General features: G+C 44.2%; 1 protein-coding gene across 1 annotated transcript in view; it reads left to right on the forward strand.

Annotated features, from left to right (window-relative positions):
• The window catches only part of SMPX (small muscle protein X-linked), a 157640-nt gene that overhangs the window by 65185 nt on the left and 66671 nt on the right, over positions 1 to 25784 (forward strand). The window contains exon 4 of the mRNA XM_077299453.1: positions 21612 to 21765. Coding sequence (XP_077155568.1) covers positions 21612 to 21752 — 141 coding nt within the window. The 3' untranslated portion in view covers positions 21753 to 21765. The remainder of the gene's footprint in view (positions 1 to 21611; positions 21766 to 25784) is intronic.

Raw genomic sequence — 25784 nt, forward strand, 5'->3', positions numbered from 1 at the left:
GAGTCAAGTTGTATTTTTTTAATTACTATATTTTGACATTTTTTTAAACACCATTTTTTACTACCTCAACATATACACAATGCAGTGCAGTACTTCTAATCTTCTGAGAAGCCCGCCTTCACGCTGAATGCAGTAACCTGGCTTCATTCTGCTACTGCATGCACCAGGATTATTATTATTATTATTATTATTTATTGTTATAGCGCCATTTATTCCATGGCGCTTTACAAGTGAGGAGGGGTATACATAATAACAAGTACAATAATCTTGAACAATACAAGTCATAACTGGTACAGTAGGAGAGAGGACCCTGCCCGCGAAGGCTCACAATCTACAAGGGATGGGTGAGAATACAGTAGGTGAGGGTAGAGCTGGTCATGCAGCGGTTTGGTCGATCGGTGGTTACTGTAGGTTGTAGGCTTGTCGGAAGAGGTGGGTCTTCAGATTCTTTTTGAAGGTTTCGATGGTGGGCGAGAGTCTGATGTGTTGTGGTAGAGGGTTCCAGAGTAGGGGTGATACGCGAGAGAAATCTTGTATGCGATTGTGGGAAGAGGAGATAAGAGGGGAGTAGAGAAGGAGATCTTGTGAGGATCGGAGGTTGCGTGTAGGAAAGTACCGGGAGATGAGGTCGCAGATGTAAGGAGGAGACAGGTTGTGGATGGCTTTGTACGTCATGGTTAGGGTTTTGTACTGGAGTCTCTGGGCAATGGGGAGCCAGTGAAGGGATTGACAGAGGGGAGAGGCCGGAGAATAGCGGGGGGACAGGTGGATTAGTCGGGCAGCAGAGTTTAGAATAGATTGGAGGGGTGCGAGAGTGTTTGAGGGGAGGCCACAGAGCAGAAGGTTGCAGTAGTCAAGGCGAGAGATGATGAGGGCATGGACTAGGGTTTTTGCAGATTCTTGGTTGAGGAATGAACGGATTCGTGCAATATTTTTGAGTTGAAGTCGGCAGGAAGTGGAAAGGGCTTGGATATGTGGTTTGAAGGAGAGATCAGCGTCAAGGATTACCCCGAGGCAGCGAGCTTGTGGGACTGGGGAGAGTGGGCAGCCATTTACTGTAATGGATAGGTTCGTTGGGGGGGTCACGTGAGATGGGGGAAAGATGATGAATTCTGTTTTGTCCATGTTAAGTTTCAGAAATCTAGCGGAGAAGAAGGATGAAATAGTGGACAGACATTGAGGGATTCTGGTTAGTAGGGAGGTGATATCTGGTCCAGAGATGTAGATCTGTGTGTCATCAGCATAGAGGTGATACTGAAAGCCATGAGATTCTATGAGCTGTCCCAGGCCAAAGGTGTAAATGGAGAAGAGCAGGGGCCCAAGGATGAGAGGGTCTGTAATAATAGGGAATGGTCCACTGTGTCAAAGGCAGCCGACAGGTCGAGGAGGAGGAGGACAGAGTAGTGTCGCTTGCTCTTGGCGGTTAAGAGGTCATTGGTGACCTTAGTTAGGGCAGTTTCAGTGGAATGGTGTGACCGGAAGCCAGATTGTAAGCGGTCAAAGAGGGAGCAAGAAGAGAGATGGGAGGACAGTTCAAGGTAGACGTGTTGTTCCAGTAGTTTTGAGGCATAGGGGAGAAGTGATATAGGGCGATAGCTAGATACAGAGGATGGGTCAAGAGAGGGCTTTTTGAGGATAGGTGTGATGGAGGCATGTTTAAAGCTTGAGGGGAAAACACCAGTTGTTAGTGATAGGTTGAAGAGATGGGTTAGGGTTGGGATGAAGATTGTGGTGAGGTTTGGGATGAGGTGGTATGGGAGCGGGTCAAGTGCACAGGTGGTGAGATGCGATCTTGAGAGTAGAGTGGCGAGTTGATCTTCTGTAATGGTGGAGTAGTTGGTTTTGGAGGTGGAGGGTAGGGAAGTTGGGAGGAAGGGCTCTGGGGCTTGTTGACCAAAACTGTCTCTGATGTTATCAATCTTCTGCTTGAAGAATGAGGCAAAGTCTTCAGCAGAGATAAGTGGGGAGAGAGGAGGTGCTGGGGGACGGAGGAGAGAGTTGAAGGTGTTGAATAACTGTTTAGGGTTGTGAGACAGGGAGGATATGAGAGATGAGAAGTAGGTTTGTTTAGCTGTGGCGAGTGCGGTCTTGAAAGTAGTGAGGGACTGTTTGAATGCGATTAAGTGGTCGTTGGAGTGGGATCTTTTCCATCTGCGCTCAGCAGCCCTGGAAGCTCGCCTCAGTTCCTTGGTCAGGCTGGTGTGCCAGGGCTGTCTGTTGATTTTGCGAGCTTTGGTATGTGTAAGTGGGGCAGCAGATTCCAAAGCTACAGCTATTGTGGTGTTATATAGAGCGGCAGCGTCATCCGCATTGTGTATGGAACTTATGTCAGTGAGAGGTAGGAGGGATTCAGAGAATGAATGTAGGTCAAGATGTTTAAGATTTCTGCGAGGGTGTGAAAGTTTGTGGGGTGGGGACTCTAGACATGGAGTGGAGAGAGATGAGAATGTGAGAAGGTTGTGGTCAGAGAGAGGAAGAGGTGATTTAGAGAGGTTAGATAGGGAGCAGAGGCGGGTGAAGATGAGGTCCAGTGTGTGACCATCTTTGTGAGTGGCTGCAGAAGACCATTGAGTGAGGCCGAAGGAGGAAGAGAGAGATAGAAGTTTAGTGGCAGCTGAGAGGGAAGTGTCAATGGAGATGTTAAAATCGCCCATGATGATAGTGGGGATGTCTGCAGAAAGGAAATGAAGTAGCCAGGTGGTGAAGTGGTCAAAGAAGATGGTGGCTGGCCCTGGGGGGCGGTAAATGACAGCCAGTTGGAGGTTGGAGGGGGAGTAGATGCGCACAGAGTGCACCTCAAAGGAAGGGAGGGTAACAGAGGGTGGCAGTGGGATTGGGGTGAAGGAGCAGTTATCTGACAGGAGAAAACCAACTCCTCCGCCATGCTTGCTGCTGGGGCGGGGTGTGTGAGAAAGGTGGAAGCCACCGTAAGAGAGTGCAGCAGGAGAGGCTGTGTCAGAAGGGGTGAGCCAGGTTTCGGTGATGGCGAGGAAGGAAAGTTTGGTAGTAACAAAGAGATCATGGATGTAGGAAAGCTTGTTACAGACAGAGCGAGCGTTCCACAGAGCTCCTGTTAGTGGGACTGGGGAAGCGGGGGCTGGGCGAATGGGTATAAGGTTAGAGAGGTTACGGAAGTTTGTGATGGAGCATGGATGGGAGGTAGAAATGACTGTGGGAATGTGGTGAGGAGGACCAGGATTTGGAGAGATATCACCAGCAGTGAGAAGGAGCAGGGATAGTGTTAGCAGGTGGGAGCAGGAGAGGGCATGAGGGGGCTGCCTGTGTTTTGAGACAGAGGATTGTATGTTAAGGAACAGTTCTGAGGAGGAAGTGAGATGGATGGGGAGGATTGAAGAGGAGATGAACAGTTCCTTTCTTGGTGTGGGGATTGGGGGAGGTAGCAGAAAGTGAAAGATTATAGGGGTAAAAGTGACAACAAACAGAAACATTGTTTGCAGTGTCAGGCCAGTTACCTTCAGTTCCCTTCAGGTTCAATTCAGGTTTTAATTCTAATGTAATCCACACTTTTAGAACACACTTCTAGAAATCACACTGCAGACTGAAGTCTAGCAGACTTGTGCTATGCAATATATGGAAAACTAAGTGCGTTCAGGTGTGGAGCAGAGAGGAGTGGTCTCTGCTCATCTTGGTCAGAGAATTAAGGGTGGACCAGATGCATACAATCAGGCCTAAGTAAACAATGTCATAAATAACACAGGGCAAGCGGGGGTTAGCTGAAAGGCATACCATATGAAAGCAAAGAGCAGAGGGAAGTCTGTGTGCAAAGCTGGGTGATGTATTATGTGCACTTCATGTAGGAGAGCTGGATGAACATACCATATGAAAGCAAAGAGCAGAGGGAAGTCTGTGTGCAAAGCTGGGTGATGTATTATGTGCACTTCATGTAGGAGAGCTGGATGAACATACCATATGAAAGCAAAGAGCAGAGGGAAGTCTGTGTGCAAAGCTGGGTGGTGTATGAGGATCATACATTCATTACATAGGATCACCCCAGATTTTGTCTAAACTAAAGGGGATGTGTGCTGTCAATCAAGCAATAGGAGACGTGGTTTACTCTGCAGCCTCTGGATATACCGGACTCTTCCTCCTTTGTTTGCATGCAGAATAGGAAAACTTTGGAAGTAATTAAGAATTAGAGACATACATGCTTTTTCATACAATTAGCATGTAATTAAGCAATTTACTTTCCTTAAAGGGCCACTGCCACCCCCCTCCAGCCGTTATAAACTAAAAGAGCCACCTTGTGCAGCAGTAATGCTGCATTCTAACAAGGTGGCTCTTTTAGTTTATAACGGCTGGAGGGGGTGACAGTGGCCCTTTAAGGATCGAATGTTGGGGACAGGTGTCCTTTAAACCTATAGATTAAAGGGGCTCTGTTAGCACAGAATGGCTTCAAACCGAGTACAGGTGCTCGGTGCTTCACAGCGGGGCCAGTCACATGTACACTGCTCAAAAAAATAAAGGGAACACTAAAATCCCACATCCTAGATATTTCTGAATGAAATATTCCAGTTGCAAATTTGTACTCAATGCATAGTGAAATGTGTTCAGGACAATAAAACACAACAATTATCAATGTAAATCAAAATGAATATCCTATGGAGGTCTGGATTTGGAATGATACTCAAAATCAAAGTGGAAAATCAAATTACAGGCTGATCCAAGTTCAGTGGAAATGCCTAATGACAAGGGAAAGATGCTCAGTATTGTGTGTGGCCTCCACGTGCCTGAATGACCTCCCTACTGTACAACGCCTGGGCATGCTCCTGATGAGGCTGCAGATGGTCTCCTGAGGGATCTCCTCCCACACCTGAATTAAAGCATCCGCCAACACCTGGACAGTCTGTGGTGCAACGTGACGTTGGTGGATGGAGCGAGACATGATGTCCCAGATGTGCTCAATCGGATTCAGGTCTGGAGAATTGGCGGGCCAGTCCATAGCTTTAATGCCTTCATCTTGCAGGAACTGTTGACACACTCCAGCCACATAAGGTCTGGCATTGTCCTGCATTAGGAGGAACCCAGGGCCAACCATACCAGCATGGTCTCACAAGGGGTCTGAGGATCTCATCTCGGTACCTAATGGCAGTCAGGCTACCTCTGGCGAGCACATGGAGGGCTGTGCGGCCCTCCAAAGAAATGCCACCCCACACCATTACTGACCCACTGCCAAACTGGTCATGCTGAAGGATGTTGCAGGCAGCAGATCGCTCTCCATGGCATCTTCAAACTCTGTCATGTCTGTCACATGTGCTCAGTGTAAACCTGCTTTCATCTGTGAAGAGCACAGAGCGCAAGTGAAAAATTTGCCAATCCTGGTGTTCTATAGCAAATGCCAAGCGTCCTGCACGGTGTAGGGCTGTGAGCACAACCCCCATCTGTGGACGTCAGGCACTCAGACCATCCTCATGGAGTGGGTTTCTAACTGTTTGTGCAGACACATACACATTTGTGGCCTGCTGGAGGTCATTTTGCTGGGCTCTGGCTGTGCTCCTCTTGTTCCTCCTTGCACAAAGGCAGAGGTAGCGGTCCTGCTGCTGGGTTGTTGACTTCCTATGGCCCCTCCGCATCTGGTGTATGGGCCTGTCTCCTGGTAGCGCCTCCAGCCTCTGGACACTAAGCTGACAGACACAGCAAACCTTCTTGCCACAGCTCGCAATGATGTGCCATCCTGGATGAGCTGCACTACCTGAGCCACATTTTTTTGAGCAGTGTATATTGTTGTGAATTTACTTTTTGGCTCCCTCTAGTGGCTACTAGTGATTTGACTCTGGGTTTGTCAGTCATTCCTTTTATGCTCACCTGGGTCGTTAGGTCAGGGGTGTTGCTATATAAGCTCCCTGGACCTTCAGTTCAATGCCTGGCAACGTTGATATCAGAGCTAATCTGTAGTGCTCTTGTCTACTGATCCTGGTTCCTGCTTGATTAAGCTAAGTCTGCTTTTTTGCTTTTTGCAATTCGTTATTGTTTGCATTTTTTGTCCAGCTTGTATATTATCTGTATTCTGACCTTGCTGGAAGCTCTAGGGCGGCTGGTGTTCTCCCCCCGGGCCGTTAGACGGTTCGGGGGTTCTTGAATCTCCAGCGTGGATTTTTGATAGGGTTTTTGTTGACCATATAAGTTATCTTACTATATTCTGCTATTAGTAAGTGGGCCTCTCTGTGCTAAACCTAGTTCATCTCTGTGTTTGTCATTTCCTCTTACCTCACCGTTATTATTCGTGGGGGGCTTGTATCCTACTTTTGGGGTCCTTTCTCTGGAGGCAAGAGAGGTCTTTGTTTTCCTCTTCTAGGGGTAGTTAGCTCTCCGGCTGGCGCGAGACATCTAGCGACCAACGTAGGCATGTTCCCCGGCTACTTCTAGGGTTGGCGTTAGGAGTAGATATATGGTCAACCCAGTTACCACTGCCCTATGAGCTGGATTTTTGTACTTTGCATACTTGCTGATATCTCTGAGACCCTCGCCATTGGGGTCATAACAGTTTGCCAGGCCAGTACTAAATGTTAAATGCATTGCAGAAGTGGGATTATAAGAAAGAAAGTTCTGAGTTTTTTTTTCTCTCTCTCATTTTTTTTTTCTTTTTTTCTTTTCCCCTTTACCTTTGAGTGGCTTGTGATTGCTGCAGACATGGATGTCCAGACCTTGATTACAAGTGTGGACCAGCTTGCTGCTCGTGTGCAGGGCATACAAGATTATGTTACCAGAAATCCTATGTCAGAACCTAAGATACCGATTCCTGAACTGTTTTCCGGAGACCGATTTAAGTTTAGAAATTTCAGGAATAATTGTAAATTGTTTTTGTCCCTGAGACCCTGTTCCTCTGGAGACTCCGCTCAGCAAGTGAAAATTGTTATTTCTTTTTTACGGGGCGACCCTCAGGATTGGGCTTTCTCGCTGGCGCCAGGAGATCCGGCATTGGCTGATATTGATGCGTTTTTTCTGGCGCTCGGTTTGCTTTATGAGGAACCCAATCTTGAGATTCAGGCAGAAAAAGCCTTGCTGGCTATGTCTCAGGGCCAGGACGAGGCTGAGGTGTATTGCCAAAAATTTCGGAAATGGTCCGTGCTGACCCAGTGGAACGAGTGTGCATTGGCTGCAAATTTTAGAAATGGCCTTTCTGAAGCCATTAAGAATGTGATGGTGGGTTTTCCCATTCCCACAGGTCTGAATGATTCCATGGCCCTGGCGATTCAAATTGACCGGCGGTTGCGGGAGCGCAAAACCGCAAATTCCCTCATGGTGTTATCTGAAAAGGCACCTGATTTAATGCAATGTGATAGAATCCTGACTAGAAATGAGCGGAAAATTCATAGACGCCAGAATGGCTTGTGTTACTACTGTGGTGATTCTGCACATGTTATCTCAGCATGCTCTAAGCGTCTTACTAAGGTTGTTAGTCCTGTCGCCATTGGTAATTTGCAACCTAAGTTCATTCTATCTGTAACTTTGATTTGCTCACTGTCATCGTATCCTGTCATGGCGTTTGTAGATTCAGGTGCTGCCCTGAGTCTTATGGATCTGTCATTTGCCAAGCGTTGCGGTTTTGTTCTTGAGCCATTAGAAAATCCTATCCCTCTTAGGGGTATTGACGCTACGCCATTGGCAGAAAATAAGCCGCAGTTTTGGACACAGGTTACCATGTGCATGACTCCTGAACATCGGGAGGTGATACGTTTTCTTGTTCTGCATAAGATGCATGATGTGGTTGTTTTGGGGTTGCCATGGTTACAGACCCATAATCCAGTCTTGGACTGGAAGGCAATGTCAGTGTCAAGTTGGGGCTGTCATGGAATTCATGGAGATTCCCTGCCCGTGTCTATTGCTACTTCTACGCCTTCGGAAGTTCCGGCGTATTTGTCTGATTATCAGGATGTCTTCAGCGAGTCTAGGTCAAGTGCATTGCCTCCTCATAGGGAATGTGACTGTGCAATAGATTTGATTCCAGGCAGTAAGTTTCCTAAGGGAAGACTGTTTAATCTGTCGGTACCTGAACATACCGCGATGCGTTCATATATCAAGGAGTCTCTGGAGAAGGGGCATATCCGTCCTTCTTCTTCCCCTCTTGGTGCGGGATTCTTTTTTGTGGCTAAAAAGGACGGATCTTTGAGGCCTTGTATTGACTATCGGCTTTTGAATAAGATCACTGTCAAATTTCAGTATCCTTTGCCGTTGTTGTCAGACTTGTTTGCCCGGATTAAAGGTGCCAAGTGGTTCACCAAGATAGACCTTCGTGGTGCGTACAACCTTGTGCGCATTAAGCAAGGAGATGAATGGAAAACCGCATTCAATACGCCCGAAGGTCATTTTGAGTACTTGGTGATGCCATTTGGGCTCTCTAATGCACCTTCAGTTTTTCAGTCCTTTATGCATGACATTTTCCGGAAGTATCTGGATAAATTTTTGATCGTTTATCTGGATGATATTCTGGTTTTTTCTGATGATTGGGACTCGCATGTGGAACAGGTCAGGATGGTTTTCAAGATTTTGCGTGAAAATTCTTTGTTTGTTAAAGGCTCAAAGTGTCTCTTTGGTGTACAGAAGGTTCCCTTTTTAGGGTTCATTTTTTTCCCTTCTGCTGTGGAGATGGACCCAGTCAAGGTTCGAGCTATTCATGATTGGACTCAACCCTCGTCAGTTAAGAGTCTTCAGAAGTTCTTGGGTTTTGCTAACTTCTACCGTCGTTTTATCGCTAATTTTTCTAGCGTTGTTAAACCGTTGACGGATATGACCAAGAAAGGCTCTGATGTGGCTAACTGGGCTCCTGCTGCCGTGGAGGCTTTCCAGGAGTTGAAGCGACGGTTTACTTCAGCGCCTGTTTTGTGCCAGCCTGATGTCTCACTTCCCTTTCAGGTTGAAGTGGATGCTTCGGAGATTGGGGCAGGGGCCGTTTTGTCGCAGAGAGGCCCTGGTTGCTCTACTATGAGACCTTGTGCCTTTTTCTCTAGGAAGTTTTCGCCGGCAGAGCGAAATTATGATGTGGGCAATCGGGAGTTGTTGGCCATGAAGTGGGCATTTGAGGAGTGGCGTCATTGGCTCGAGGGTGCTAAGCATCGTGTGGTGGTCTTGACTGATCACAAAAATCTGATGTACCTCGAGTCTGCTAAACGCCTGAATCCTAGACAGGCCCGCTGGTCATTGTTTTTCTCCCGTTTTGACTTTGTGGTTTCGTATTTACCAGGTTCTAAGAATGTGAAGGCCGATGCTCTGTCTAGGAGCTTTGTGCCTGATGCTCCTGGAGTCGCTGAACCTGTGGGTATTCTTAAGGAAGGAGTTATCCTGTCAGCTATTTCTCCAGATCTGCGACGTGTGTTGCAGAGATTTCAGGCTGGTAGGCCTGCCTCTTGTCCACCTGACAGATTGTTTGTGCCTGCTAAATGGACCAGCAGAGTCATTTCCGAGGTTCATTCCTCAGTGTTGGCAGGGCACCCGGGAATTTTTGGCACCAGAGATCTGGTGGCCAGGTCCTTTTGGTGGCCTTCCTTGTCAAGAGATGTGCGGTCATTTGTGCAGTCCTGTGGTACTTGTGCTCGAGCTAAGCCTTGCTGTTCTCGTGCCAGCGGGTTGCTCTTGCCCTTGCCTGTCCCGAAGAGACCTTGGACACACATCTCTATGGATTTCATTTCGGATCTTCCGGTGTCTCAGGGCATGTCTGTCATCTGGGTGATATGTGATCGTTTCTCCAAGATGGTCCATCTGGTTCCTTTGCCCAAACTGCCTTCCTCTTCTGATCTGGTTCCTGTGTTCTTCCAGAACGTGGTTCGTTTGCACGGCATTCCTGAGAATATTGTGTCGGACAGAGGATCCCAGTTTGTTTCCAGGTTCTGGCGATCCTTTTGTGGTAGGATGGGCATAGATTTGTCGTTTTCGTCCGCTTTTCATCCACAGACTAACGGACAAACGGAACGAACTAATCAGACTCTGGAGGCGTATTTGAGGTGTTTTGTCTCTTCTGATCAGGATGATTGGGTGACCTTCTTGCCGTTGGCTGAATTTGCCCTTAATAATCGGGCTAGTTCTGCCACCTTGGTTTCGCCATTTTTCTGCAACTCTGGTTTCCACCCTCGTTTTTCCTCGGGACATGTGGAGCCTTCTGACTGTCCTGGGGTGGATTCTGTGGTGGATAGGTTGCAGCGGATCTGGAATCATGTGGTGGACAACTTGAAGTTGTCACAGGAGAAGGCTCAGCGTTTTGCCAACCGCCGCCGCGGTGTGGGTCCCCGACTTCGTGTTGGGGATTTGGTATGGCTGTCTTCTCGATTTGTTCCTATGAAGGTCTCCTCTCCCAAATTTAAGCCTCGATTCATTGGTCCTTACAAGATATTGGAGATCCTTAATCCTGTATCCTTTCGCCTGGATCTTCCGGTGTCGTTTGCCTTTCACAACGTATTTCATAGGTCCTTGTTGCGGCGGTACGTTGTGCCTGTGGTTCCTTCTGCTGAGCCTCCTGCTCCGGTGTTGGTTGAGGGCGAGTTGGAGTACGTGGTGGAGAAGATCTTAGATTCTCGTCTCTCCAGGCGGAGGCTTCAGTACCTGGTCAAGTGGAAGGGCTATGGTCAGGAGGATAATTCCTGGGTGGTCGCCTCTGATGTGCATGCGGCCGATTTAGTTCGTGCCTTTCACGCCGCTCATCCTGATCGCCCTGGTGGTCTTGGTGAGGGTTCGGTGACCCCTCACTAAGGGGGGGGTACTGTTGTGAATTTACTTTTTGGCTCCCTCTAGTGGCTACTAGTGATTTGACTCTGGGTTTGTCAGTCATTCCTTTTATGCTCACCTGGGTCGTTAGGTCAGGGGTGTTGCTATATAAGCTCCCTGGACCTTCAGTTCAATGCCTGGCAACGTTGATATCAGAGCTAATCTGTAGTGCTCTTGTCTACTGATCCTGGTTCCTGCTTGATTAAGCTAAGTCTGCTTTTTTGCTTTTTGCAATTCGTTATTGTTTGCATTTTTTGTCCAGCTTGTATATTATCTGTATTCTGACCTTGCTGGAAGCTCTAGGGCGGCTGGTGTTCTCCCCCCGGGCCGTTAGACGGTTCGGGGGTTCTTGAATCTCCAGCGTGGATTTTTGATAGGGTTTTTGTTGACCATATAAGTTATCTTACTATATTCTGCTATTAGTAAGTGGGCCTCTCTGTGCTAAACCTAGTTCATCTCTGTGTTTGTCATTTCCTCTTACCTCACCGTTATTATTCGTGGGGGGCTTGTATCCTACTTTTGGGGTCCTTTCTCTGGAGGCAAGAGAGGTCTTTGTTTTCCTCTTCTAGGGGTAGTTAGCTCTCCGGCTGGCGCGAGACATCTAGCGACCAACGTAGGCATGTTCCCCGGCTACTTCTAGGGTTGGCGTTAGGAGTAGATATATGGTCAACCCAGTTACCACTGCCCTATGAGCTGGATTTTTGTACTTTGCATACTTGCTGATATCTCTGAGACCCTCGCCATTGGGGTCATAACAGTATATACACCCTCCCACCTGCTTGGTTTTCCATCTATCTTCACCCTTCTCTGCCTCTATGAAGCCAGAGCTGTCAATCAAATAAGGGGGGTGGAGATAGAGGGAAGACAAGCAGGTGGGAAGGTGTGTGTGTGTGTGTGTATATATATATATACAGTGGGGCAAAAAAGTATTTAGTAAGTCAGCCTTAGTGCAAGTTCCACCACTTAAAAAGATGAGAGGCGTCTGTAATTTACATCATAGGTAGACCTCAACTATGGGAGACAAACTGAGAAAAAAAAATCCAGAAAATCACATTGTCTGTTTTTTTATCATTTTATTTGCATATTCTGGTGGAAAATAAGTATTTGGTCAGAAACAAACAATCAAGATTTCTGGCTCTCACAGACCTGTAACTTCTTCTTTAAGAGTCTCCTCTTTCCTCCACTCATTACCTGTAGTAATGGCACCTGTTTAAACTTGTTATCAGTATAAAAAGACACCTGTGCACACCATCAAACAGTCTGACTCCAAACTCCACTATGGTGAAGACCAAAGAGCTGTCAAAGGACACCAGAAACAAAATTGTAGCCCTGCACCAGGCTGGGAAGACTGAATCTGCAATAGCCAACCAGCTTGGAGTGAAGCAATCAACAGTGGGAGCAATAATTAGAAAATGGAAGACATTCAAGACCACTGATAATCTCCCTCGATCTGGGGCTCCACACAAAATCCCACCCCGTGGGGTCAGAATGATCACAAGAACGGTGAGCAAAAATCCCAGAACCACGCGGGGGGACCTAGTGAATGAACTGCAGAGAGCTGGGACCAATGTAACAAGGCCTACCATAAGTAACACACTACGCCACCATGGACTCAGATCCTGCAGTGCCAGGCGTGTCCCACTGCTTAAGCCAGTACATGTCTGGGCCCGTCTGAAGTTTGCTAGAGAGCAATTGGATGATCCAGAGGAGTTTTGGGAGAATGTCCTATGGTCTGATGAAACCAAACTGGAACTGTTTGGTAGAAACACAACTTGTCGTGTTTGGAGGAAAAAGAATACTGAGTTGCATCCATCAAACACAATACCTACTGTAAAGCATGGTGGTGGAAACATCGTGCTTTGGGGCTGTTTCTCTGCAAAGGGGCCAGGACGACTGATCCGGGTACATGAAAGAATGAATGGGGCCATGTATCGTGAGATTTTGAGTGCAAACCTCCTTCCATCAGCAAGGGCATTGAAGATGAAACGTGGCTGGGTCTTTCAACATGACAATGATCCAAAGCACACCGCCAGGGCAACGAAGGAGTGGCTTCGTAAGAAGTATTTCAAGGTCCTGGAGTGGCCTAGCCAGTCTCCAGATCTCAACCCTATAGAAAACCTTTGGAGGGAGTTGAAAGTCCGTGTTGCCAGGCGAAAAGCCAAAAACATCACTGCTCTAGAGGAGATCTGCATGGAGGAATGGGCCAACATACCAACAACAGTGTGTGGCAACCTTGTGAAGACTTACAGAAAACGTTTGACCTCTGTCATTGCCAACAAAGGATATATTACAAAGTATTGAGATGAAATTTTGTTTCTGACCAAATACTTATTTTCCACCAGAATATGCAAATAAAATGATAAAAAAACAGACAATGTGATTTTCTGGATTTTTTTTTCTCAGTTTGTCTCCCACAGTTGAGGTCTACCTATGATGTAAATTACAGACGCCTCTCATCTTTTTAAGTGGTGGAACTTGCACTATTGCTGACTGACTAAATACTTTTTTGCCCCACTGTATATATATATATATATATATATATATATATATATATATATATATATATATACAGTACAGGCCAAAAGTTTGGACACCTTCTCATTTAAAGATTTTTCTGTATTTTCACACTGAAGGCATCAAATCTATGAATTAACACATGTGGAATTATATACTTAACAAAAAAGTGTAAAACAACTGAAAATATGTCTTATATTCTAGGTTCTTCAAAGTAGCCACCTTTTGCTTTGATGACTGCTTTGCACACTCTTGGCTTTCTCTTGATGAGCTTCAAGAGGTAGTCACCGGGAATGGTCTTACAACAATCTTGAAGGAGTTCCCAGAGATGCTTAGCACTTGTTGGCCCTTTTGCCTTCACTCTGTGGTCCAGCTCACCCCAATCCATCTCGATTGGGTTCAGGTCTGGTGACTGTGGAGGCCAGGACATCTGGCGTAGCACCCCATCACTCTCCTCCTTGGTTAAATAGCCCTTACACAGCCTGGAGGTGTGTTTGGGGTCATTGTCCTGTTGAAAAATAAATGATGGTCCAACTAAACGCAAACCGGATGGAATAGCATGCCGCTGCAAGATGCTGTGGTAGCCATGCTGGTTCAGTATGCCTTCAATTTTGAATAAATCCCCAACAGTGTCACCAGCAAAGCACCCCCACACCATCGCACCTCCTCCTCCATGCTTCACGGTGGGAACCAGGCATGTAGAGTCCATCCGTTCACCTTTTCTGCGTCACACAAAGACACGGTGGTTGGAACCAAAGATCTCAAATTTGGACTCATCAGACCAAAGAACAGATTTCCACTGGTCTAATGTCCATTCCTTGTGTTCTTTAGCCCAACCACAAATTCTAACAGTCTATTCAGTAGGACTATCAGCTGTGTATCCACCAGACTTCTGCACAACACAACTGATGGTCCCAACCCCATTTATAAGGCAAGAAATCCCACTTATTAAACCTGACAGGGCACACCTGTGAAGTGAAAACCATTCCCGGTGACTACCTCTTGAAGCTCATCAAGAGAATGCCAAGAGTGTGCAAAGCAGTCATCAAAGCAAAAGGTGGCTACTTTGAAGAACCTAGAATATAAGACATATTTTCAATTGTTTCACACTTTTTTTGTTAAGTATAACCGTAATTCCACATGTTTTAATTCATAGTTTTGATGCCTTCAATGTGAATGTACAATTTTCATAGTCATGAAAATACAGAAAAATCTTTAAATTAGAAGGTATGTCCAAACTTTTGGTCTGTACTGTATATAGGTGACCACACCTTAGTGCACCGAGTGGCGGGACTCAGTTTGAACAGTCATTCTGTGCTGACAGAGTCCCTTTTAAGAGAAAAACTTGCTGCATAATGGGGTTTTACTTGATTCTCCTCTGCCTGCAATGCTACTTAATGCAGGTAGTGCTCTAGGGTATCTCAGAAAGGTTAAGTACATCTTATAAATGTTCCAGGATTTCCATTCCTCTGGGCTTATACTATCAGAACTTCTGTGCAGGATTTTCACTTACTGTTTTAGAGCCAGAGGTCACCATAACTGCTCACCGACAATTAAATACAGAGTGGATACAGATTTTCTCAGCATGATGCGGTAATGATAAATACAAATGAGGTTGGCTGATAAAATATGCTCCAAGATTCAAGTTGGAGCTGTTGTGAAAGCCATCAACACACGCACTGTCCAATATGTCTACATAACAATCAAAACAGGCAAGGGTAGATGCCTTAAAGGGAATGGGAAGAATCAGAACAATCCACCCAACCCTCCAAAATTGTTTTATGGACTTGTTGACCTCTGAAGAATAATGTCATTCATGTTTTTACTCATGCAATCTGTTGCTCACCTACTGAAAAATTACTGTCTACATTTATAAGCAAATGAGGTTCATTTGCTCTGGGAGTGTCAAAGCACTTCTCAAACCTCTGCCTTCCTGGATCTATTCCTGATCAGTTCCACCTTCCTTTGATTGACTGATAGCTCAATATATGAATTATTATTATTTATTTATATAGCACCATTAATTCCATGGTGATGTACATGAGAAAGGGGTTACGTACAAGTTACAGATATCGTTTACAGTAAACAAATTTACAATGACAGACTGGTGCAGGGGGTAGACGACCCTGTCCTTGCGGACTTGCATTCTATATTAATTACATAGCTAGTGAGTAGGAAGTCAAACAGTGAAAGCTGGGGCTGGGCAGGGAATAAAACAAGGGAGGCAGTGGCTTGGGAAGTGCTTTGACATTCAAAGAGCACTTAAAGAGAATGTGTCAGCCCAAACTGACAGTGTAAACTAAGCACATAGCCTTGTAGGGGATATGGACCTTATGAAATCAAACCATTAGGGCTCATTCACACATCTGAGTTTGACTGGCATGTGCTATTTGTGTTTTTCATGTATAGCACTTCTATCTGTGCTGGTCTAAGAGGCCATGTCACAATCTAGAATCCCTATCAGTATGTCTTTGGAATGTGGGAGGAAACCAGAGAACCTGGAGGAAACCCACGCAAATACGGGGAGAACATACAAACTCTTTGCAGATGTTGTCCTTGATGGGATTTGTGCTAACCACTGAGTCACCGTGCTGCCCGCCATTTTTTTATTTCTTCATGTGCAAAAAAAACAGATGACACTTGGACCACACGCTATGCAAAGCCTGATGCTTATGGAACCCTTTGATGAGGCCAAGAGGCTCAGTGTACCAATCTGACCACTGGTTTTGCATGTGCCCACCTCCTTCACTGGTGATTGACAGCCGGCTCTAATGCTGAGTGAGCTATCAGTCAGAGCCGGGGGCACGGTTACAGCCACTATCCTACATTCACTGAGCGGTGACTGAAATCGTGCCGTGCCATCCACTGGCAGGGGAGAATAAAGTTCATTTCCTCCCAGCGGGCTCTGCATGCGAATGCTATTAACCTGCAGATTAACCCCATATCTGCCGGTTAATAGCGTGATTTTACGTGACAGGTTCCGTAGTTCACCTATTGTTGATGCTCGATATAGAGCTGACGGTGATATCCGTCACACATATTAATGTGAATATTTCCGTTATTGAAAATAAAGTAGGAATTATGGAGACATTTTCAGACTTTTATGCAGTAAAATAATATTACAAGCAGTCCTTGTTAATTGTCGATCGGTTGCAGTATTCATTTTCCCAGTAATTGTAGCTAAGTTGGACTTTATGGTGTAATTCTTCCAAGTTTCCGCAGCAGAGGCTATACATGTAATGTGGATATATTCTGAGTATTGGTGGTACTACCAGTTCCCTTAATATGCGTAGTTATTATCTATCTGTGATTAGTTATACGGAGCCTCGATCAGGTTTTCGAATTTCCCTGAATCGCCTTTAGGTGACTGGTGAACAGCTATATCTTCCTGGCTGTCACACGGACCCTCTAGGAGCACAAACTCTCAGATGCAATATAGCTCTGTCAAATATATCTTTATGGTTGTCAGATCTATCTTCAGCTGAGATGTACAAGGAGCTTGACAAACACTTGATGCATGTCCTCGGAAGAAGGAGATCGTTTGTTTACTTAGCGAGAATATACAGACATTTTACAGTGTTGCCTGCTTTGCCCACTCTGAAGATTTCACGCTTCATGTACAGCTTGTAAAAAGCCATGGAAAACAGAATTATGTTGTACAGAAGGGTTTTCAGTCTTGATAATGGTCTTTAAAGAGTACCAGTCAGGTGACTTTTCAGTATAGTTTGCTGTGCGTGTACATGAGGAATAACACTTTTTGTGAGATAGTAGGTGCTATGATGTCTCCCATATCAGATATGAGGGAATCCTGCTCTCCTTTGTTTATGTAATACGTGTTCATCATCAGCAACAGCATAGAAGATGTTATATAGCATTACTGAGCAGTGTTGCTGTGAAAACAGCTCTAGAGTGAGATAAAGCACTTATGAGAAAGCAGCAGCATGATTCCTTACCCCTCACCTCTTAAAAGTCATCAATATACAGCTATAATCTGATCCTTCAATGTGCTGGCAGTCAGGTTTTTTTTTCCCAAGCATTTTTTTTAAGTGAATACAGAAACCACTGGAGACTAGACGGAGGTGGACATGACTTGGGGATGGGTGGACCGAGAACTCCTGCAGCTTTTGTTTGTATTGCGGTGTAGATTTTAAAAAAGAGTGTTGTTGCTTTAAGAGGAAGTTTAGATGTTTGTGCCTGGTGTATTACTGTGAGGAGGGTGGGGCATATATAGGGGAGGCAACTCTGGCTCTCCCTCTTTCTCTCACAGGATGGACAGGAGGAAACATTACCCGCCCTCCCGCCCTGTTTATAATCTTTGTCCTTAAACTTTTTAATTATTGCTTGTATAATGATATATGTTTTATTGTATTTTTGAATTTGTCATTGTATATCTTGTACCATGTTCAATTGTATATTGGCTATAAAGAGTTATTATTTGTGGCAACCTTCTAAGCCCAAGGGAAGGGCAATCCTTCAGCCATGGTTCCCTGGAGGTTTCCTCCACTGGGGGTTTTTCCTCTCCTCAGCGCTGTAGGATGACTCTTTGTGAGTCGGGGGTTTGCCAAGTTTAGTCCCATTAATGCTTTTGCAGGGACTTCTAGTTTTTAAGTTTACAAAAATGATTTAATTATTTTTAAAAAAGACAGTGTCAAATGAGACTTGGAATTTATAACCCGTCACGGCTTTGCGGTTTAGGAGTCAGGTGGAAGTTGCAGACAAGTTAAGGTGGACTCATTTTAACTAATTGAGGATGTAAAACCTCATGGTGGTGATCAGGCTCGGCTTTGGTGGCCAGCCTCAAGGACGTTGTAATGGTAGCATCAATCAGGGGCGGGCACAGTGGTTAAGCACAGGAGTGAAGATAATAGGGTCATTGGTGCCCTGAAAGTTTACTGCCTCTGTTTGAATGGCAAGCCAGTACGTGCCGCCCCTTTATAGCTGTCTGTCCTGGTGCTGTATGTCAGACAGCTGGGGATATCGCAGTACTTGTGAATCCCAATGTACTAGCACTCCACCTGACTCCTACTGTGATTATTTAATCCTGTGATTTGAATAAAAGCTGTGGCCATTTTGACAACCAAAATAATGTGTTTTGTGTATTTATTTTAGTACCTAGGTTTACAGTAGTTATGGTGGTTTTAAGAAGGAGTGGGGTCCATCCCATATCCAAAAGTCATGAGTTCTGGAAGCAGGGAGAGGAGTAGAACTGACTTGTAAGTGAAGAAAAAAAGTATATTCCCTGATGAGAGCGATGACAAAATTACTTATATTTGCTTGTACTATTGATTTATGCAAAGTTTGTTGAAACGACAGAGACGATTTAAATGTATAGTGCTATATGAGGTGCTCTAGTTATGCCATATTATTGCTTGTCAATACCTGTACATTAATTTGAAGCCATAAAGCTCTAATCCAGGACCTAATAATCTCTAGCCTTGGCCACCAGAGCAAATTGCCAGTTGGTTTTCCGATAACCTGCTCCATTATTCCTTTTAGAACAAACTGTAAAGCTACGTGTCTCATCTACAAATCTCTTCCTACATTCCGCTTCATATTTTCTGTCTACTGTGATACAAAGAGTCTCTAATACACAATGATATATTGATACATTTTCTGCTCATCATTCCTATTTCACAAACTTCTCTTGTGTTGCGCCTACAGCCTGTGATGCTTTATCTCGTATCGTCACTTGTTATCTCATTATCTTGTTATTATCATCTCATAACTGTGTTACAATTAGCACTCAATGTTTTATCGGATAGCTCTTTATTCTAAGGGGCAGATCTGCGTTTATTGCCTCATAACCATTCGGCATCAGAAACAAATTGCAGCGCAAAATGGATCGTATTCATCCATTTAGGTCTATCAGTGCATGGAAAACATTGGACTGCACTTGGATGACATCTGAGTGCTTTCCGATTTCCGCAGACTCACAGAATGAAGAAGATGGATTTTGTTCTCCATCTTCTCCTCACCTGTGCTGTGATTCTATCATCTGAAAGAATCGAATCACACTAAGCTGACACTCTGATTAAAGTCTGATCAAAGTTTGACCGGAGTGTCATTTGCATAATCGATCCGATTCTCTCCTGTCATTATAGAGTCGGTGATCCTAAGTTCATTTGATGAACCGAGCCTTTAACCCATACGATAGCAAAGACTGGTCCACAATGCACAATCAGCCTCAGAGTTTCTATTTTTTCTGTTCTCCTTGTTAGTAAGCTCACTAGTACAGAATGAACATAATAATTATCATTATATTAAAAAAGAACCAGTCACAGAATGTTCTACCTAAATATAATAGTGAACATTAGAGGTGACATCAATAGAAGCAGAAGACAAGCACCCTGTGTCTATCATCATTGCAAAATCTCAGTTTCCATTAAAGTTGTTGGAAATTCTTAAATAATGCAGTTTTTCTAAAACTGAAAAGAAGCTAAAGCTTTCCAGCTTTGAGGATGGACTGGCACATAGTGAAATGTACATAGGAGACAGAGAATGGCTGGATAAATAATGCATAGAGTATTTGTGTAATGAAGTGCTGCTCGGTAAACGCTCAGCCAGCTGACATGGCCAGCAAGACATCATTCATTTTTAATGGCGCTAGAACTTGCATTTTAAATAAGTATGGTACATCCCCAGATTTTATTCTGCTTGTTATAAAGAATATCACCGGTCCTACAGACCGTCCAGCTAATTTCACTATGGCAGTAAGAATTGGATTTCCGTTATGAGTTATTATGCTTGATAAATTATGTGCCATTTGTAATCCTGAAATAAAAAGTAAAATAGCAAAAATATAAGCAGGCAGTACAACAATGTGTAAGATAGTAGGTAAATAATACATTTCTAAAGTATACAGCCCCAACATGCGTTCCTCACCCCCTGATGAAGGCTTGCGATGAAACACCCGTCCAGTGGGAGGAGACTAATATGGGGAGGTTTCTTTTTTTTACTCCATCATAAAATCATTTCTTTGTATCTAACTACACATATCGGTGCTATAATTTCAGTGCAGGCAATAATTTATCACACTGCTTTATTTTGCACTTTGGAATTGTTTTATGAGCATACTGCCTTACGCTTTGTACTTTATTTTACTTCCTATGTACGATTTTTCTGTTTCACAGCCTGCAATACATGCTGTTTGATATACAGTTATCACTTTACCGCATTTGATTATTTAATCCTTCATATTTCATCATGTTTGTATTGTCACCTCCCGCTGCATTTGTTGCCCTCTTTATATGGCATATCTACAATTAAATGTTTTTTTTACTGATTATTTATCTTTTAATTTTAGATAGATACGATTTTTAGACACCATATGTCTATGTGCTTGGTTTGGGTGTATGACATATTATTATCATTTAATTGATTATTGGTACTTTTGTCATTGCACCCTTTATAAGAAGCACTATTTGCATATTTATTTGAAAATCTGGTGCAGCATCTTTTTACTTGAATAAGGCTCCTTTAAACATAGCACAGTTCTGCAACCCTCCACCATGTTCCATGTTCCAGCCGGATATGTATGTTATGTTACATCGGGGTCCTCAACCTGTGACTCAGGTGCCAGATATGACTCGCGGGCCTATGATGTGTGGCTTGCGCCATGATTAGCAAGCATATATTGGCCTTTATATTTAGATATAAATTGTATAGTCATCTGGAGATAGGATGATACTGAAAGTTTGGGGACCACTGTATTGGATCAACCACCCTCCAAATTAGGAGGTGTTTAAACAACAGGGCGCTTTATGTTTATTTTAACAAGTGTGTTGTGGACATGGTTTTGTGGCGCTTACTGATATATATATATATATATATATATATATATATATATATATATATATATGAATTGCAGGTTCTCCGCCAGCACTTGTGAGTATACCCTTCCTCACAAACTGCACAGTTCTTCTGTTCTCAAAATGGCCACTTATGGAGGAACATGTTACCGGACCTGTCCCTCATCCTCCTCCAAATGAAAAAACCCTACATGAGAAAGCTGTTTTTTAATTGGAGGAAACAGCTTGGCAGGTCTGGTCACATGGTCCTCCATCAGCGGCCATTTTGAGAACAGGATAACTACAGTCTGTGGGAAAGGTGGCACTTGCAAGCAGTCGGCGCTTCACAAAAGAGGAGAACCTGTAATACTTATATATTAGTCACTGCCACAATATCATGTCCCCAACAGACTTGATGAAATAAAGATTATGCAGTCAATCATATTAAAGTCTAAGCACTGATGAAAACAGCCCATTACATTGCTCAGCTGCTCCTGTAACTGCCTTAGTCTTTTAATGGAGTAGCAATGCCCATTGTAGACCAAACATCCAAAGCCATAACAATAATATATTTTGTATTACATCTCTTACTTGTAGAGTAAGCCAGACGTTGTGCCAAGTGAGGAGAAGAAGCAACTCCCCGGTGCTGTGAAACTTCCTGGGCCTGCATTCAACCTTTCAGAAATTCAGAATATAAAGAGTGAACTTAAATTTGTACCAAGAGCTGATGAGCAGTAATATCTCCTGAGAGGTGAGCACATCCAGCTGGCATGGGATTTTTCTTTAGAGAGAGCATGAGGTGGACTATGGTGGACTACGGTCATTGTGAACCAGAAACAGATTCCCCTATTACAGCCAGTTATGTTTTTCTCTGAAACACTGGGGCATTCCAGAGAGAACATACTGCAAAATGGCTGTTGAGGACTATGCTACTAGAATCACTAGTCCAAGAGGCAGGTCCCTAGTATGTCCTTTCCACCCCGGGTTCCCCTAGACCAGGGGTGGGGACTCTCAGGCCCCAGGCCATTTACGGTCCTCGATAACCTTTTATCAAGCTCTCAAGCAGATTCTCAGGGACTGCATTTTTGAGCAGGGAACTGTATTTTGATTGCCACCAGCTCATTAATTTCTTCTTGCTCTCTTAGCACACATATGCTGTGTTCACTACTGAACACTGAAGGGCATGCAATGAAAGATTATGTCCTGAAACCAGTGCCAGAGTCAGGATGTACTTTGTGGGCAGAGTTTGTACGGCCCCCGAAGGATGGTATAAATATCCAAATGGCCCTTGGGAGAAAAAAGATTCCCCACCCCTGCCGTAGACTAACACATCTCTTCCTACACACATAGAGAGAGAGTGGGCAGTCTAGGGATGCAAGGCAAGGAGAAGCCACCAGGGATCTACCTCAGACTAGTCATCCACATCTCATCGTCTCTGTTCAATTTTCTCTGAAATACTGCAGCATGAATCAGCAGAAAAGGTTCCCTTCAATAGGAGAACTGTAAAACAGTTAAATAAATCTAGTCCATGTCAGCCACTTCTCTGTGCATGAGAAATGCCAAGTTGTCATACACAACCACATTACAGCTATTATACCTCCATCTGTGTTGTATAAAGGTGCAAACCACACCTATATATGGAAATTTACAAGGCCCATACAATATCTAATTTCCTTATTGAAGAATCTGTAGTAATATAAGACTGACTTTATATAAAAAAGAAATATATATATGTGTGTGTATGTATGTGTATGTATGTGTGTGTGCATATATATATATATATATACATATATATATATATACTAGATGGAGGCCCAATGCTATCGCATCGGGAGGTCAGTAATGTCACGATGGGGGCAGGCTTTGCAGCGTTGAGAATCTCTCCCCTCCATGTGCTCACCCACCTATCCACTCTCTCTTTCCCCATGGGCTGACTTCTCCCGTATGTGCTCCTAATGGAATTCTGTAATAATCTAATGACTTTTGCATCAGGGGACTCATGTGCTTGACGCCTACGCTTATATGCATTTTTGTCCCAGCGATGATGTTGCTCTTCAAGAGTCTCATTTGCCCGTTGTTGTCTTTGACGTTGTGCCTTTTGCTGCTTTCCTTTCATTGTCATTGGTGTACTTTTTAGGAGGAGCTATGTTGGCGTTGATATTTGCTTTTTAAAGGGTTTTTTCCATGAACGAAAGTTCATTTTAAAAATTGTCTGTATCTGACCATGTACAGAACATACCACAGCTCCTGGGCAGGGGAGGAAGCCAAAGACAATACTGACATTACAGCAGAAGATCGCGGAGGATTAATTTTGTGAGGTAAAATATTGTTTAAAAACAGTCAGTGAAATATTTTACCTGACAAAAGAAATCCTCTGTGATCCCCTGCTGTAATGTCAGTATTGTCTTTTGCTCCCTCCCCTGCCCAGGAGATGTGTTATGGTCCCTACACTGTCAGACACAGACAATTTTTAAAATTAACTTTCATTCATGGGAAAACCCCTTTAATGTGACCGGCTTCCTCTGCCTGTAGACACGTTGCGCATCTGCCTCCGGGATCAGCCGAATGATTCACTGTGCCTGCGCGGAATTTGCATAGGCGCAGTAAATCAGACTGTCGCCATCTTTGTGCAGACAGATAGCGGCGGTCACATTAAAACTGTGCATGCGCTCCTCCTGTACAAAGATGGTGGCAGTAAGTGAATCATTCAGCTGATCCCGGCGGCGACGTGTTCGTGGTGGTGTTCCGCTGGTGGTACCGCACCAGATGCTGCGTATGGCGTATACAGTGTGTGTGTGTGGTGCATACGGCACATACAGTGTATGTTTGTGTGTGTGTGGTGCATACGGCATATACAGTGTATGTTGGTGTGTGTGTGGTGCATACGGCATATACAGTGTGTATGTGTGTGTGTGTGGTGTGATGGTGTTCCGCTGGGGGTACTGCGCAAGAGGCTGGTACCACCAGCACTATCCATATTGAGATACCCATCACTTGGGTGTCCCAATATGGCGGTCGGTGAACTTCCGCCACTTGGAATTCTGGGATCTGGACACATCTGGACGGAACAGGATGTGAAGACATTACAAAGTAAGTATACATTAAGATATATATATAGTATGTATATATATATATATATATATATATATATATATATATATATATATATATACATACAGTACAGTCCAAAAGTTTGGAAACACTCTCTCATTTAAAGATTTTTCTGTATTGTCATGACTATGAAAATTGTACATTCACACTGAAGGCATCAAAACTATGAATTAACACATGTGGAATTATATACTTAACAAAAAAGTGTGAAACAACTGAAATGATGTCTCATATTCTAGGTTCTTTAAAGTAGCCAATTATTGCTTTGATGACTGCTTTGCACACTCTTTGCATTCTCTTAATGAGCTTCAAGAGGTAGTCACCGGGAATGGTTTTCACTTCACAGGTGTGCCCTGTATGGTTTATTAAGTTGGATTTCTTGCCTTATAAATGGGGTTGGGACCATCAGTTGTGTTGTGCAGAAGTCTGGTGGATAAACAGCTGATAGTCTGTTGTGAATTCCGTTCTCGGACTCCCTCCTGTGGTCATGAATGGTACTTTGGTTGGTTCTGCTCTTGGACTCCCACTGGTGGCTTCGAGCGGAACTGCTGGTCACTGAGGTTGGCTTTATCAGCTGCTCTCGTTTATTGCTATGCTGCTTCCCTATTTAACTCCACTCAGATCGTTACTTCATGCCAGCTGTCATTGTTTCAGTATTGGTTCAGATCTCTCTTGGACTTCTCTGAGGACCTGTCTACTCCAGCAGAAGCTAAGTCTTTGCTAGTTCATTTGTTGTTACTGCTAATTTCTAGTCCAGCTTGCTATCATGATATTCCCTTGCTAGCTGGAAGCTCTGGGGTGCAGAGTGGCACCTCCACACTGTGAGTCGGTGTGGGGAGTCTTTTTGCTTACTCTGCGTGGTTTTTTGTAGTCTTTTGTGCTGACCGCATAGTTCCCTTTTCTATCCTCTGACTATTTAGTGTAATCTGGCCTCCTTTGCTAAAACCTGTTTCATTCCTGTGTTTGTGACTTTCCTCTTAACTCACAGTCAATATATCTGGGGGTCTGCCTTTACCTTTGGGGAATTTCTCTGAGGCAAGGTAAGGCTTCTATTTCTATCTTTAGGTGTAGTTAGCTCTTAGGCTGTGAAGAGGCATCTAGGGAGAGTTAGGTACGCTCCACGGCTATTTCTAGTGTGTGTGATAGGAGTAGGGTTTGCGGTCAGCAGAGTTCCCACTTACCCAGAGCTAGTCCCGATTTTGAATTTACTCATCAGGTCATTCCGGGTGCTCCTAACCACCAGGTCCATAACAGTACAGCTGGCCCGAAAGTGTTAATGCATCTCAAAAGAGGGATAAGAGAAGTTCTGAACCCATTTTTTTTTCTTTGCAGTGTGTTTTGTCTCTCTTTTCCCCTTAACCTCTGGGTGGTTCAGGACTCAGGTGTAGATATGGATATTCAAGGTCTATCCTCTTGTGTGGATCATCTCACTGCAAGGGTACAAAGCATTCAAGATTATGTAGTTCAGAATCCGATGTTAGAACCTAGAATTCCAATTCCTGATTTGTTTTCTGGGGATAGATCTAAGTTTCTGAATTTCAAAAATAATTGTAAACTGTTTTTTGCTTTGAAACCCCGCTCCTCTGGTGACCCCATTCAGCAAGTAAAAATTATTATTTCTTTGTTGCGTGGCGACCCTCAAGACTGGGCATTCTCCCT

Source organism: Ranitomeya variabilis, chromosome 3 (genome assembly GCF_051348905.1).
Source record: "Ranitomeya variabilis isolate aRanVar5 chromosome 3, aRanVar5.hap1, whole genome shotgun sequence".
Lineage (NCBI taxonomy): Eukaryota > Metazoa > Chordata > Amphibia > Anura > Dendrobatidae > Ranitomeya > Ranitomeya variabilis.